Source organism: Cetorhinus maximus, chromosome 27 (genome assembly GCF_964194155.1).
Source record: "Cetorhinus maximus chromosome 27, sCetMax3.hap1.1, whole genome shotgun sequence".
Lineage (NCBI taxonomy): Eukaryota > Metazoa > Chordata > Chondrichthyes > Lamniformes > Cetorhinidae > Cetorhinus > Cetorhinus maximus.
Window position 1 is genome coordinate 15,592,372 of NC_135905.1, and position 17,747 is coordinate 15,610,118.

At 38.1% G+C, this 17,747-nt stretch overlaps 1 protein-coding gene across 1 annotated transcript in view; it reads right to left on the reverse strand.

Moving 5' to 3' along the window:
- Positions 1–387: 387 nt before the first annotated feature.
- Positions 388–17,747, reverse strand: part of LOC144668605 (vinculin) — a 138,987-nt gene continuing 121,627 nt past the window's right edge. The window contains exons 19-21 of the mRNA XM_078530786.1: positions 1,964–2,167; positions 1,523–1,627; positions 388–787 (exon numbers count right to left, since the gene is read on the reverse strand). Of these exons, the coding sequence (XP_078386912.1) occupies positions 641–787; positions 1,523–1,627; positions 1,964–2,167 (456 nt within the window). The 3' untranslated portion in view covers positions 388–640. The remainder of the gene's footprint in view (positions 788–1,522; positions 1,628–1,963; positions 2,168–17,747) is intronic.

Here is a 17,747-nt window from a genome sequence, read left to right on the forward strand (position 1 = left end):
AAGCATAGAAGTGTCTAATAGTGTTGAACAAAAAGACAACTTTCAGGGTTGAAATAGATCAAACATGTGGCACCCAGAAAAATAGTGTACATAAGTTGCCCCCAAAATGTTGTACAATATTCCCATTTGAAAAGAAAGCACAGTTGGTATTATATTAAACTGGTCATAGGTTACAGCCATACATTTTATCTATTGACATACAGCAGTCCTTTATATTTGTGAATGGCAGGACATAGAGAAGATGTCACTTTTCTATGTCAATTGTATTTCAGATGAAAAGTATGATTCATTCTGCCTAGTAGGGATAAATTGGGAACAGATATTGAAGCAATACACTGTTCTTAAAGTGTGATTTGAGAAAAACTGAAGCAGAAGTAAACAAAGCCATTTTTCAATATTCAGCTAATTTCATAATTCTGGTAGAAGTATTGTACACACAAAATGAATATTATAACTGTTAAATATCAAAGATTTTGTTAGTAGTGAATGCTGTGAATTAGAAAAATTATGTTAACACTAAAATAGCACTGCCATTCTGATTCATTATACACTCCCAGTAGATGTAGAACATTTTGTTGATCCAAGAGAAATTCTCTCTGCTTCTGCACCAAAGTGGATTGGACCAGGCAAACTTCTTGGTTTACTGGTACCATGGAGTTTTCCGAACCCAACGGAGCGTGAATCCTGCATCTGTTCTGATCTTAATGGAAGCAGCCTCTGCTTCTCGCACAGTTTCCTTAACGGACTGCATCAGGTTCTGAGCATTATGAACCAACATTTCCGTAGCCTGACAGGAAAAATTGAATTGTCATATAAGTTTGCAACAAGAATTTACAGATTACATACACATGTTGCATGCACATTCATTCGATTATAAATATGCTTGCTGTTAAATCAAGGAAAAACAACTGTCAACTTCAGTATTGTTTAATGCTATTAAAACTCCCAAATCAGCAGAGAAAGAACGGATAAAATATGATCATTTTAATCAAATACAAGTTTAATATGTTGTCACAAATTACTGCACTCATGTATAACAAAATACCTACTATTGCACGCAACTTAGTCTCACAATTTATATATAAAAATAATCCAATTAAACAGCTTTTGTGGATAATAATGAATGAGGTGAATTAGACACCATTTTAGTGAAGGAAAACCAATTAAAGCACACCGATTTTTGATCATGATGATGATGACTTGATAAAGCTATGAGCATCTGTGTACACATTGCCTACAAACAGCGATTTGGCTGGATTTGACTTATTTGTTCCCTGTTCCAAGAAACATACTTTTTACCCTTTTATGGTGTCTCAGTTTCATTCAGGGAGTGCACTGCTTAACAAGTCAAGAAAGATCCAACAAAACTTATCTTGGCCTATTTAGGAGACTGAAGTATTAACCAGTGCTTGGGTTCAAAGTGACAATTATATAACACAAAGCTCTTTCCCAAATATAACATTAAAATAAACAGGCTACACTGGGTTTGAACAAGGCTTCACAAATTTGAAGATTGGCTCACCTGCTCAGATTCCTCCTCACTAATGTTAGTGCGCCCCAACATTGTAGCTTTGACAGTAGAGAGAATTTTAAGTTGTGTGCTAATAGTTGGGATACGTTCACATACCTGTGATTGAGAGAAGAAAGTGAGTATCTAAACAACAGAGAAAATACAGCAAACTACCAACTGCACTCAGGTTTCTTTTCTTGTTCTTGCTTGTGATGTGGATGACACCATCAAGGTTTTATTTATTACACATCCTTGCTTTAGTCAACAGAAAATTAATAAGATTCTATGAATGATTCTTTTCTGTCTGAAAGGTTTCACTTATGCCGACAATTTGGCCATTTATCACATTCTTCCAAGACGAATTGTGTAACTTGATTGTGTGTAAAAGCACTTTTTAAATGAAGTCCCACCTACAGAACGAATTATTATCCCAAAACTTCCGTTCAGCCATACCTGTAGAAGGTTAGTTCTGATTCGTTTATCAGTACATTGTTTGGCAACTTCCTTTGCCAGTCGTGTCACTTCATCAGATGCCTTAGCTATGTCCTTAGCACAATGAATAAGGGCACGTTTGTTTCCACTGCCACCACGCACCAGTCGTGACATTTCTGCCATCAATAAGGCCATCCTCTTTGCAGCACCAATGATGTCATTACCCTGATGAATGAATCACATCCAAGGTTAAACATTTGTCACACCAAAGTTCAATTTGGTTATATATTTACTTCTCTAAAAAATAATTTAAGTACATAGTCTCAATCCAGGTTGCCGTCCTCATAGACGCTGCATTTTATACGACTGACTTAATTGATTAGTCTGCAGCTACTCAGTCAGCAAGGGTTCTATGCTACATATTAGTTTGGAAATTTATTTTAAAAATTCTAATCCTGCAAGTCATGCATTTTAATCAAATTTTAGATCATGCTTTATAAACAATTTTCAAAACTTAATTTTTGCCCAGTTTTTAAAACTGTGCCTGCAATGCTCTTAATGGAAAGACTAATGAATCGTATTACAACCCAAACTTTCAAAAGTGCTAAGGGTGACATTGTGCACGTTCAAGTATGTAGTGGTATACTGATAGTTAAAAAAAGCTTCAAACAAAATAACTTTCCAGCTTTTTTCTAATTAACTACAACGTATTCCATTGTGAAGCACAGTAGCATGTCAACTTTTAGAAATTCAGTTATTACAAAAACAGCAGAGGTATATTGCTGCAGCCATGAGAAGAAAATAAGAAATAGTAGTAGGCCATTTGGCCCTTCAAGCCTGTTCCGTCATTCAATTAGATTCTAGCTGATCTGATGATGTCCTCAATTCTACTTTCTTTCCTTGCCAATCAAATATCTGTCCAACTCAGCCTGGAATATACTCAGTGACCCAGTTTCCACTGCTCTCTTGGGAGAGAATTCCAAAGGTTAAAACCCTCAAAGAAATTGCTCCTCATTTCCGTCTTAAATGGGACACCCAACCTGAAAACAACCCGTTTAACCTGACTCTCTGTTTCCTGTTAGTTAATCAATCCTCTATCCATGCTAATATATCATCCCAACACCATGAGCTCTTATCTTGTGTATGACACCTCATCGAATGCCTTTTGGAAATCAAATACACATCAGCTGGTTCCTCTTTATCCATTCTGCTTGTTACATCCTCAAACTGTCAAACACGATTTTTCCCTTTCATAAACCATGTTGACTCTGCTTGATTATTTTATAATTTTCTAAATATCCAGCTACTACTTCATTAATAATGGGTTCTAACATTTTCCTAATGACAGATGTTAGACTAACTGGCCTATAGTTTCCTGCGTTGTCTCCCTCCTTTCTAAAATAAGGATATTACATTTGCGGTTTTCCAGTCCGGTGGAACCTTTCCAGAATCGAGGGAGTTTTGGAAGATTACAATCAATGCATCCACTATCCCTGCAGCTACTTCTTTTAAGACCCCAGGATGCAGGCCATCAGGTCCAGGGAACTTGTTAGTGTTTCATCTCATTAGTATACCTAGTAACTTTTCTCGTGATTATTTTCCCCTTCCCCTTTTACCCTTGAATTTCCACTATTATTGGGATGCTTTTTGTCTTCTACTATCAAGGTAGATATAAAAAAACTTGCTCCAAGTCTCTGCCATTTCCTTGTTTCCCATTATTAATTCCCTAGTCTCATCCTCTAAGGGACAACATTTACTTTAGCTACTCCCCTCCTTTTTACTGTCTTAGTACCGGATTTCACATTTTTTGCTGTGTACCCTCATATTCTAATTTCTCCAACCCCCTCTTTCTTTTTCCTAAAAAAAGTCATCCTTTGCTAGTTATTAAAATTGTCCCAATATTCTGCCCTACCACTAATTTTTGCAGCATTGTGCACCTTTTATTTCAAATTGATATAATTCTTAAATTCCTTTGGGAGCCACAGATGGTTCAACCTTCTCCATTTGCAATGGAGCATATCTTTATTGAGTTATGAAATATGTCAGCCACATTATCTTCATCGTCTACCGTTTTACCTTTTAACTATTTTCCAAGTCTACTTGAGCTAATTCTGACTTCATAGCTTTGTGAATGCTTTTATTTAAGTTTAAGACACTAATTTCAAACCCAAGTGTCTCACCTTCAAACTGAATTTCAAATTCTATTATGTTACAATCACTGTTGCCTTAAGGATCCTTTACTATGAGATCTTTAATTAATCCTGCCTCATTACAAATTGCCAGGTGTAAAATAGCCTGTTCCCTGGCTGGTTCCATATTTTGTATAATGAAAAATAACAAGCACTTTTTACTACACATCCAAAATTTAAAAGTACCTATAATTAGAAATTTCACTCTAAAACAGTGCAACTCCCTGGGACAGCACCACAAGTTTATCTGGTGATCAGCTGAACCATAAAAACCAGCAGGATCATAGATTTGATTCCATCTGTGCATAGCTAGCTCACCTAGCTAATGGCAATGCTGCTGTGGTACAGTTAGCCTTAATTACCCAGACTGAAGAAAAGGGAAAAAAATGACCAGGCTTGCATCTCTGAACATTGTCCATTGACAATGCAGGAAACTGCTGTATATGAACATGAGCCAAGGCCAAGTCAGTTATCTGAAATTCTCAGGGGCACTTCAGTCACATAGCCTCCAAGACTCAGTATTGACGATTGCATAACAATAGTGGTATTTGGCAAGGAATCTGGGGGCAATCAACATCAATATAATCTTATCCTAACATAGAGTCAACTGGCTAGAACTGGATGCATCCAAAGCAGGTGGCAAGTCAACACAGTGATCCATCTAGGATGGCACAAGACCTGTGTTAAATTCAGCAATGGACCTCAGCTGCATTTAATCAACAAAATCCAGAGCTAAGTGAGGTATCCTGATGCTGCTCAATGGTTTGGAATTAAACATTTGAGCCAGCTGCAATACTGGACCGTCATGTAGGTAGGTATGGGAGTTGGGGTGCTGGAGAAGTTTACAGTAGGTGGGAGTTCACAGGCTGGCAGTGGTCTATATCAGTGCTGTGGGGACAGGAAGATCTCTTTTGCTTCCCTTTCTTGCACTTTCAGGTAAGTGAAGAAAACTTTCCTCCTCCTTATGGCCTTCAGCCGTCATTTTAAAGACCACTGTTTAGGCCTCTCTAGGCCCAGATAAAACTGAATGGAGCATGCATCAGTCCCCCCCGCCCCCCCAAATTCAGTCATCACAACACAACAGCCAAGCACATATCACCCACTATAAGCAAGGGCTACTGGATGCTGGAAACCTAGACTGTTGTCTCTTTTCTATCCAGGGGCGCAGAGACAAATATGAAGCACCCCTACTTCTGCCACTGCTTGTCACTTAAATCACCACAGCAGTAAATCAAAGTTGGAACCTTCATGTCTTGCATACTACTCACTAGGTAAGGCCACCACGTCATTAGGAAAACTTGGAATGTATACTGTAAAAGGAAAACTATGAGTTTTAGGGATTGAATGCTTTCAGGACACAATGATTCAGGGTCTGAAGTGGTCAAAGGATGCGGAACACATCCAATAAAATAAAGGCCATTTCATCACTGTATTCAGAATAAATAATTTCAATTTTTGGAGCTGCATAATTTAAAACAATTGCCAGTTTGGGGGTAACTTTAGAAGTTAAAGGTAATAGATTTAAAACAAACTATGACCATCTAAAAAACACTCAGTAAGTGATAAAGCTTACTTTCAAATCTCCAATTTAGTTAGTTTGTTCTTCCACTAAACAATTGAAGGTAGAGCTCCAGAATTAAATTTCTCCAAGGCAAAATAAATATTAAAAATCCCAGTAGCCAGGTCAAAAAATAAAAACTCAAATGTTTATTTTAACTGTATGCTAAATGAGGAGTCACATATGCTGGCTCTCAACAAAGTAACTTGGGCATATTTCTTCAAATCTTAAACTTTTCTTTGATTTTATAGCTTTTAGCTTTTAAAGGTAGTGTGCTTCCATTTCTGTTTCCAGTAAAGAATTCCCTATCCCAACTAACCTCCCCTTTATATTAAAAAAATCCTAATTTGCTACTTGAATTTGCAAGTTTAAAAAAAAGTTCCTCTAATTATGATCATTGGCTATGCGCTGGATTCAGATTAGTATTTCCTGCATAGGCACTGTTAGTGCATAACCTTCACGCATTCTCCCATCATTTTCAAAATACTGATTGCCGGTTCCCACATTAATTATTTCTTCTCATAAAATTAATTAATCGCAAAATAAGCTTTCCACCAACAGCAGTATTGTCAAGGGCACAGCATTGTAAAAGGTGAGGTGCTTCAAGAAAACCAGTGATTTATTTCAATGATTTCTATGGTTCAAATTTGAAAAAATAAAGCTCGCATGTTCCAGAAGGGTTAGTAACATACACAATCACTAGAATTGAATTAAGTTTGGTAGTCTTATATTTAGCTAAATAATATTGGTATTGAAGGATCAGATTGACAGCTTCATTGCAACATCCTTTTAGAAAATTTATTCAGAAGATATAATGAAGTTCAGACTTCAAAGAAAAACGGAATCCTTCAACTCAAGTTTATTGATGTAAATGTTTTAACAGGCCAACAGCTATCATCACTAAAACTAAATGTTTAAAAAAATTCAAACATTTTGTAAATAACCACACTGCAAACTATTTGCTTTAAAATGTAACAACGTGATACAAGATCAGGCATTTAAGTGTGCATACTCAAGAACTGCAATAAGTAGATCCAATGTTAGGAAAATCAATAATTATGTTATTGTAGCTAGAGTTAATCAAAAGCTTTTAGCTCTAACGCACTCAAGTAAATGTCATTAGTTCATACTAAATCTAGAAAGAAACAACACTTCATTCAATGGCATCAACAACAGTCGTTAGTAAAACTGCAATCTAGAAAGGAAGAATGTCTGTTATTATGTATTTTAAAGGCTAAACTTTTAGATTAAAAAGTGCTGCACAGTTGCAGAAGATTCATATTTATGTTGCATAATCCTTTGAAAAAATCAAAGTTTGAAACTAAATTTACAACAACCACTTGCACTTATAGAGCACCTTTTACATAGCACAACATCCAAAGGTGCTTATAGTTATATTTAACACTTGCCTTATAATACACTGAGGTCAACTTTCTGAAATTCTCAAATCAACCTACTGCAGTTTTGTTCCACACTGAAATTAATGGATTTTGGATTTTTGCCTATCCTATAAGCTAATGACAGAGAGCCACTACATTTCAGCCTAAGACCCAAGCACTCTGCTACATATCTTTTAAATGAGTGCCTGGCAAGTTGCCAATGAACTGAGAGGGGATCAGAACTTAAAACATGAACAAGGTAGGACCTAATCATCATCCAGCTGAAAATGGCAGAAATTAGTTGTAAAAGGTTTTTTCACCAGCTGGGTGGCTGGAGTAATTGTAGCTTTAAGGAATGTAGTGACTATAGCTTTAAGACCTATTGTGTTGTATAGTATCACATAACAGTGTGAACGAATCAGCGCTAAGCAGAAAATCTTAGAGTGGGGGTTCTTCTTCTAATTGTGGAGCTTGATGGAAGCATGTACCTACTGCTGCAGCCTTTAAATAAAGTTTGATGTTTCTAATGAGAAACCTGTTTGGAAAATCAAGTCCATCACAAACTGGTGACAAGGATAAATCGGGTCCGGTGTTGTCCCTAGCCCAGAGACTGAGAGTATCTTGTTAAAACAGAAGAAAAGGAAGATATACTCACCATATGTGCCACATTTTGGCAGGACTGTCCCCTTTGAAACATCCACAGAGAATTGGTGTCAATATGTAGAACGCCTCAGGTTCTATTTCCAGGCAAAGGAAATAACAGGGTAGGAAAAGAGGAGAGCAATTCTCCTAAGCATTTGTGGGTGTAAAACCTATAATTTAACCCGAGATTTGACGGCCCCAAACGCCCCCGATTCAAAGATCTCGGTGAATTGGTAGACCTCCTTGAGGAGCACTTTCAACCCAATTCTCAGTCACCATGTAGAGGTTCAGGTTTAATTCAAGGGTTAGAGCCCTGGGGGAGACCATTGATACATATGTGGTGAAAGTGACACAGCTGACTGAACACTGTGATTTTGGGGAGACCTTAAGCAATATGCTGAGGGATCACTTGGTCTGTGGTGTACAAGATGATGCCATTCAATGACGATTATTAACTGAAGCAAACCTTGATTTTAAAAAAACATTGGAAATAGCGCTTGCGATGGAAAGTGCCGAATGGGACACGCAGGCTATACAAGATTGCGCTGTTTTCCAGTTGGGGCGGGAACGGACAGCTGGGTGTGGCGTGAAAAGCTGGGACTCCGCCGCGAAGCGGGAAACAGTCCCTGCTAACCAAAAATTTCAAATAAATACAGGAAACAGCTCAGCAACAAATCTGAAAATGAATTGTTACCGCCGTGGAAACAATCACACTCCTGAAACTTGCCATTTTAAAGAGGAGGAGTGCTATTTTTGCCATAAAGGAGGGCACATACTGAAGCATTGTAAAGCAAGATTGAGACAGACTCCCAGGCAGCAAACTAAGTAAATCAAAGTACATAATGAAGAACCCCCACTGTAAGGTTGCCTGCACTTAGAGCTGATTTGTTCACACTGTCACATGATACGATACAACACAATAAGTCTTAAAGCTACAGACACTTCATTCCTTAAAGCTACAATTACCACAGTGACAAAAATGATTTCCACAGGCCTATCGTTTTCTCTGCAACATGCAATCTCTCCGGTCATGATGGAAGGATTCTGACATTTTTTTTTCTTTAGTGTTTGGGGGGAGGCTAAGGTATAGAAATTAAGTATCTATATTGTTATTAAAGCTGCTGGGTATGCAAATTATTTGGAAAGCAATCCAATATGTAAGTACACCTCCAGTTTCCATAAATATTATTACAAAAGCCCCCCATTCAAATTCTAGAAACTGTCTTTGTTAGTGGGTAGTTCAGCAGATTTCAAAAACAGATACATTTCAGAATTTTGATATTACGGACTGCAAATGTTTGCTGGCATTACTAAAGGTTGTTGAATCTGACAGTGTCAATTATCTCAATGTCTTTGGACTGTTATGTAAATTAATAATGAAAGAAGGAGTGCAATTATCCTGGTGAAATGATTTTAGTAGTAAAGCGGGAAATTAAACTTCCTTTTACAATTCTCCCTAATTCAAGGCTACAACTACTAGGCCACAGATAAGCACTCATCACGGATCACAGATCAAGTATGGTTGAATTTCAATTATAATCACATAATCTCAATTATAACAAAGGTCAATTAAGATATAATTTAGTTTAATGTCTGCTTCACTTAGAGAATGGAAATTTCTTTAAAAAAACTAAAATTCCTAATAGCCAAATATTTCAGATGATTGGAATGAAATGGAACTTGATTAAGGCCTAAGCAATTAAATTTATACCTTGAAAAGGACTTAACAGTAATAATGTCAAGCACAGCTGAAGCCAAGAAATCACAGACAAATTTGATATTCTTTGGTTGCATACACTGTGCCAGTATTCCACCTATGGAAACTCTCATCCAAACTATTATTCAAAGAGTTTAAGATTTTCTGCAGACAGTCTTCCTTTAACAGCCACTGCCAGACCAAATATTTGCTTTTTATATCCATCTCAGTTATAGCCCTTTGGAGAAAACAGCACAGACAAAATAAATAAAAATATATTTACAATCTGGAAGTCATTCAGAAACTGTCATCTATGGCTTCACAGGTGATGGAGACTATGCAATGTTCAATGTCAACAATTGGGATCCTAGGTACACTTGGTTTGCAAGAGAGAAAAATGCCTCCAAATGCATCAAAGTCAGCTCTTTATTGGCCGCTGACATTGATGAGGAACTTGTGAAGCCAATCTCAGTACTTCAAGAATGCAGGCAAACATTTTACTTCAGGCTCATGAAACCCAACCAGAATCTACAGTGATGCAAATGGGTCAATATTTTGAATGACTGAATGCACACGAACCAACAGCCCAGTGGGAAAAACTGAGGAGTACCTTACTAGACCATTTTCTTGCTTCTCGATGCAAAGACTGAGCAGCAGCCAGAATTGGCTGGTTAACTGGCTGATTTGTAGGCATTAAAAGTAGCTCAGGTTCGTACTCATCTTCATTGTCAGAGGGAAGAGTCAACTCAACATCATCGTCATCATCATCATCACCATCATACACATCTACATCAGCCTCAATTGCTTCACTTGCCTCATCTGTCACATCAGGCTTTAATGGTAGCGAGTGCAGAGGGGAGGATGGAAAGACAGTGAAAGAGTTAGTAGGAGAGACAAAAGGAGAGAGAATATGAACGGAGTTCTTTTAGTAAATGGGTATCTTCTTATTCTGTAGGAAAGGAAAACACAAAATGTGTGTAGGAAAATTGGGAAGGGAAAACATATGCCTATTTTTAGCTTGTGACTTAACTTACAGCTAACTAATGGAAGCAGATGAATCACGCTCAAGGGAAAGAGCGGGAAGGGATTTTTTCCACAGAACAAAAAGCTGAAAAACTTTCCTGCACATCCACTGACTCAGCTTTTGACCTTTTGCACAATTAAACAGAAGGATAAAGACAAAAAACATAATGATTTTATTCAATGGTCTGAAGAAGGATCAGTGGTTGCATGAGCAACACTAAGAACTGAATTCAAAACATACACAATTGGTTGCTGGAAAACAATAGAATGATGTGACAATAAGGGAGTGTTATGCAAGGAATAATCACAAGTTACATACTTAAAGGACTAGGGAGCAAGAGGTTAGCATAGAGGTTAGAAAGTAGAAATTCAAAAAGGTCAAAGGGAGTGCAAGAATTGCCAGCCACTGCTATAACAAGGAAGAAACCCAGGTAACATACAGGATGCTAATGTTTTAATTAAACAAGGATGAAATTAAAGATAAAAGCAAAATATTGCAGATGCTGGAGATTTGAAATAAAAACAAAGTGCTGGAAAAACTCAGCAGGTCTGGCAGCATCTGTGGAGAGGGAAACAGAGTTAACATTTCAAGTCTAATATGACTCTTCTTCGGAATTGAAGAGAAGGAAAATGTAATGGGTTTTATGCTGTTGATAAAGGAAGAACAAAAGCGAAGATCAGGGATAGGTTAGAAGGCAGAGGAGATTAAATGACAAATGTGTCATGGAACAAAAGGCAAAGGTAGTGGTAATGGTTGCAATAAAGAAACAAAGCATTGGTCCAGAGTAAGTGTTAATAGCAGAATAAAAGACAGCAATGTATGAATGCAAAACATGAAAACAAGATACAGATTGGCACTTGACAAAAAAAAAATCAAAAGGGAGGACACAGTTCACAATCTGAAGTTGTTGAATTCAATACTGAGTCCAGAAGGCTGTAAAGTGCCTAATCAGAAGATGAGGTGCTGTTTCTCAAGCTTGTGTTGGACTTCATTGGAACTCTGCATCAGACTGAGGACAGAAATGTGAGCATGAAAGCAAGGTGGTGAATTAAAATGGCAAGCGCCCGGAAGTCAGGGTCATGCTTGTGGACTGAGTGGAGGACTTTCACTTTAGTATATTGTATTCACTGTTCATAGTGCAGTCTTCTCTACATTGGGGAGACCAAATGCAGACTCGGTGATTGCTTTGCAGAACACCCTCTTTTCCTTTTGTTTCACGACATCTTTGTCAGTTAATCCCTCCCACCCTCTAACCTATCCCTGGCCTTCCATTTTGTACTATCTGACCTCCCCTCTTTTTTTTTTAAACAGCATAAAACCCATCACATTTCTACCTCTCTTCCAAAGAAGAGTCATATTGGACTCTGTTGCTCTCTCCACAGATGCTACTAAACCTGGTGAAATTAAAGATTATAGTTGTCAAGACAAGGGTAAGAAAGCTTTTATAAATTGGTGAAGGAAAGTTACCCTAGACTTAGTGGAATTGAACAGTGAGTAACAGAAAAACTTTAAACAGGTTTTACCTAGGCACCTTGGCCTCAATTATAACAAACCACAACACCATAACACCCCACTGCCACTCACTAACATGAGGGCAAGAATTAAAATATCAAGACCAAGCAAATCGGCCTATTCCCATCCAGTTTTTAATGAACCTACATTAGGCCATCAACGAGATTTTCACAAAAAGCAGGTGGAGGCCTAACTAATAAGAAGTCATATCCCGTTGACATCTGTGCTGTGATTTTAACTTCATTGAACATGACTGAGGCATGTGGGATCCCTGGCAGCAGATCTGTGGGATCCCCGGCAGTAGATCAGAGTCAAGATCTGTTCCTGTTCCCCCTCCCTATAGGCTAGGAGGAGCAGGAAAGGTCCCCTGAGGTTTCACAAGGAGCTCTTCAGGCTGCCCCAGCCACTCCTTTCTGCCATCCTCCCATCAGCGCCCCAGTAAGGCTTCCTACTGACTGCCAGGGACCGCTCCATCCCACTCCTGAATTCCGGCTGTACCCTCCTGCAACTGCTAATTGCTTCCACCCGACAAGCAGAATGTTTTTGTGGCTGGCTGTCTGCTCAAACTTATTTAAACGAAACCTTGCCAGTAAATCAACAGGACCTCTACATCATGAGCTTGTCAGATTCATTACCCCGTTACCAGGCTCCTCCACACCCACCCCACTTCCTCATTAATATCGGGGTCCTAGAATAGCAGTCTGTCCAAAAGAATGGCATTTTCCCTACAATATTTCTCTTAACAGTTTAGAAGGAGAAAATTTGACCAAAATTTAAATACAAAAACTGCACCTCAATACAGAAACCCCAACTCATCTTTGGGTATGTTATCCCATCCCCACTATATTACTGAAACAAATAAATTTAATTAGGGTGCTCTTGATCTCGTATTCAAAAGCAAGACAAAAAGTTCCATTCATAAGAAAATTGAACATTCCACCATTCAGAATCAAAAACCTACTATTCTATTATAAGCTCAGAAAACACAGCAGGGACCAGGGAGCAGGAAAAAAACAGGAGGGGTTCTAATGGTTCATAATTAGTTCTCTTAAGCCGGCCAAGGCAATTAAAAAAATCATACTTCATAAGAATTAGGACTTTTATCTTTCCGACTCTAGTCTGTATGTTTTTTAAATACCATTTCTCTCGATGCAACTAAATTTGCAGTATATGACAAGTGTCCAAACATTTCACCTTCATGGTTCAGAAATTCTAGGCATGCAGAACAATGACTTCCTCCAGCCAACCTTGCAGCTCCATTTCAGGATCAAGCAGAGAAATGAACTTGCTGCAAAATGGTAAAAAAAAATGGTTGCAGATTGCAAGGGCAGGCTGTGGTTACACTAACTCAACCCTTGATGGGGAGTGAGCCTCACAGTAAACATACATCTTTGTCAAAGTACCTCTTGAAGGCATGTCTTAAGCAGTTAGTGATAAGTAGGCCAGCAATTGACTTGGACATCGAGAGAACCAAGGTAGTGGCACAATGCAAATTGTCCTTTGTAGGCTCTTGAACCACAACGGAAGTAGATAATCTGTTTCATAGCTCATGAGGAAACTCAGACTTGGCACAACAAGCTACCAGAAGATATTACCTGCAGACTGGAAATGAAAGCCAATACCCATGTATCCAAGGCTTAGTACCAGCATGATTGGATTGCAGAGAAGCAAGGGGATGCTGAGAGTCTCTACCTCTAACTGGTAGAACCATTAATCACTGGGGTATGGTTTATGCCTATATTTTGGACAGTGTCGTAGCAAAGCGTTCATTTTATATCATCAGTTGTGTTACTCCCCATTCTGTGTATGAAGAGCCCCATAGAATTTGCTGCCCACCTAGCAAGGCCTTAAATTGTTAAACTGCTAATCATATACATAAGTCAAACCAGCTCTATTATTCTAGGACATTTCTGAATAACCCAACCAGGGTGGAGGGTTGATGAAGATAGAAAGAAAGATATGCAGGAAACATTTTCAGAAGCCAAAAAAATTAAATTTGACCACTTTTAATAACCCTGTCACTAATTTTGTATTGAATATGAAGAATAACACATTTATTAAAAATCTGGATGAAGAGCACCTCCTTCAGCTATTCTACTATTCAGCTCTACTTTAACAGTTTAAGTGGATAGATTCAACCACCAAATGAATTAAATTTGCAAATCAATTAGTTATTGATAAAGTATTGGCCATCTCTGTTTTTGCAATAATTTTTATAATAGGGAATTTGTTAATATTAGATGTGTGCAAAGCTATTTACAATGCATACTGCATTGTAAGTACCATTTTCATTAAATTTATTGTTAATCTTTAAACTAATACTCAGAAGTTCATGGTCTCAGCCTCTAGGTCAATAAAGGCCCCCTAAAATTTGTATACATTAATCAGTCCTCACCCTGTGTTTTTGGCTGGATGAGTACTGTGCACAAGATCTCCCTCCCGCCCCACCAACTCCGAGCAAGATTACAGAAAATGAAAGATGACCTACCTGACAGGGTCATATTCATTCTTTGAATAAAGGCACCTTTCACACAAAGATCAGTTAGAAAAGAACAGAAATATTCTATTTTTCAGGGAGGAGACACATGCATACAAGCATGCCACACACGTTTCAGAGATGACATTTTTGCTACCTATAATATTAGTCTGTCAGGACATAGACATTACCCTCCTAATCCATTTCTATACAGTATAAAAGGCCCTATCCAAACTCAAATACCAATTTTTTTTCCCCACAAAACTCTTTCCTTTCCTCCACCCAAAGAAAATAGCATTGAAACTACATCAAATAACAAGTAAGCAAAATGGGAGTATAGTGTGTGAAAGAGGCTTCCAAGCCTATAAAGTAGTTTTCCTTGTATTTACTACCAGTTACCTACTCACATGATAGGGGTTGACAACATATTGCAGACAAAATGACATCAACTGAGTTCTTTGTGCAGGAGCATACATGAAGTCGAATCTGCCAAATTAAAGCAATTCACATCCTCGATTGAAATAATGTTTTATGAAGGTCCATGAATTACTCTAGCTTTGCAAATGCTATCACTTAGAGAAACTCACTTCAGGTTATAGAAAGGAGGGGCGTAAAATTGGATATTTTTGATTGTAATTACTGTCACAATGTAGAGAAAGGTGGCTGCCAATGTGTGCAGCAAGATCTCACAAAAAGAAACAAAATATATAACAGATAATCTGCTTTCCATTGACTGTGCTTGATGGACAAATGTTGGCCTGGACATCATGAAAACTTCCCCAGTTCTTCTTCAAGTAATGCTATTGGATCTTTTATATCCATACAGATGAAGCCTTGGTTTAATATCATTTCTAAATGACGGCACCTTGGATAGTGCAGCACTCCCTCAGTGCTAGACTGGACTGTCAGTCTACAGTATGTTCTTGTGTCTTTGGAGTGGACCTTGAATCCCCACCCTACTAATTCACAAATGTGAATGCGACCACTGAGCTAAGGCTACCACCTAAAAAATGTTGAGTATATCCCACAAACTCAAACTGGAAAACATGGAAAATGTAACAAGCTTTTCAAAAGGAAGAAAATAAACAGGGCATAGGATAAAGGGGAAAAACTGAAGTAGAGTAGACAACAACAAGTAGTGGTAGATAGAGCAAGCTGAACACTTCCTTCTGTGCCACAATGTCTATGATTAAACCTTATTTTATCAGATTATGGTTCTTGGTCTTATAACAGAAGTATTTACAAGAACTTACAAAAGGGATTTAGTACAGTTCTTGTAGACTGTCAGAACTCTTCTGTGTATCTACATATGGAAACAAACCCTCAATTCAGCATGGAAGTATCTCTTTTATTGAATAAAGAGATAATTATATGCAAAAAGAATTGGTTGACATTTACGGATAGCATAAATACCATACAGTATTACACTGGGTTGAGTCTCCAACTGACATTTATACCAGCAAAGCACTTTTCTATGACAGGGACTTGAATACCCAGATCAAAAGCCCACAGAGAAAATAAATGAAATTACAGAGAATGAGAATTAAATCTCGAGGATAGACGAGATGCTTCAATTTCCATGCTACATGGTAAAATAAAAGAGTGTTTCACAAGTGAGATAGAGACATGTGCTGAATATTTCACTGCCACCAAAACATATGAATTAAGCTGACTTTCAAATGGAGGGTGAGCAGCTGTTGGAAGCATTCCAAGATTAGAAGAATCTCAGAGCTCAGGAAATTATAGCTCATTAGAACATCACTGAAAAATTTTCTTCCGAATGATATTGAAACCACAATTAAAGGACAACATCCTAAAAGCCATTTAAAAATGAACCAGTGGAGCAGAAACCCCCTGCAGAAATAATTCCTTCTCTTGAGTTCTCTGCCTGAAGGCAGGTCCAACCCAAAGTGTTGCAATCTCCACCGCAGGTAGGGCCTGAAAGTAGGTCCCAAATCTACAACAGCCGGAATGGGGATCGAACCCTGTGCTATTGGTACCAATCTGATCCACAACAACCATCGAACCAACTTAGCCAACCAGCCCCCCAAGGAGTCCAAGTTGCTATGGCAACATAGACCTTTACATGCATGTTGTAGCCTGGAGCTATGGTATCCATCGCTGACCAGGAATCTCTCCTGCTCTTGTTGCCTGCCATTGGCATATGTTGGCCGTATTACGAACGCACCTCCCTTTGCCCATGAAGTCCTGAAATGGGACTTGAACCCAGAGCATCTGGCTCAAGAGGCAGGGACGCTACCCGCTGTGCCACAAGATCTCCTCTTGAGAAATTAAGACCACTCAATACCTAGCCTATCAAGTTGTATCTGGATGGATCTAACTGGGAAGATTCTTCTGTGGGTTAGTGTTACATTGTTAGTTACATTGGTTGTACAGTGAAATAGCAGAACCATGATCTTCAACAACTGTTATATGTTTCAACGCAGCTTTAGGGTAATCCTTGGAATAAAGGGAAGGAATGAAATTCAATACTGTTTCTAAAACCATTAATCATCCAGGCTCCAATCCAGCATGTTGACAATCCTCAAGTGGAAATATTAGAATTAGTGATTGTCAAGTGACACAAAAGTCTGTTGATGGACAACCCAAAGTTTAGACAATGACACAGATACTTCAAATGGATCAACAATTCATGTAGGTGGGATGAAGATAGGATCAGTAATTAATTGGCCTATTGAAGTGCTGAGCAGAGATGATTGCTTTGTGGTACAGAGCACTGCCTTGTTTTACAGATCAGACAACTGTCATGTCATCCATCCAGATAATTGGCCCTACAGCAGGTCCTGAAAATGAGCTTAAGACAATTATACTATTAAGTTCATCAATTTATTTTGAAAATATAATTTACCATTCAATTTGCTCTGTTTGTTCGCTGCTTACTACTAGCAAAACACTTTCATCAGCTTAGTATTGCATTTCTCCATGATGCCCAGTGTTACTCCAGTTTTCAAGGGGAATGATTCAAGCAATATGAACCAAACAAGTTGTTTATTTTTGTCATGTTCTCACCTAATTAAAAGAATGTATTCCAAATGACTACAATTGAGAGTCTAGCAAACATGGATGTGCACTTTAGCCTTGCTAAGAATCATGCATTGCGTTAATAGATTATTCAAAATGTGTGTTTCATTGTCTTCAATGGAAAGCATTGTTTCTGTATGAAATAGGCAAAAACTACTAAGCTTGTTTGTTAAATTGGTGAGCTTAAATTATTCAAATTTTATGAGCTGTAATCTTGGTGTGTAGTGACGTTTCTGAATATGTGATATACCATGAAATAACAAATGTTCTATAGGTTACAAAGCAAC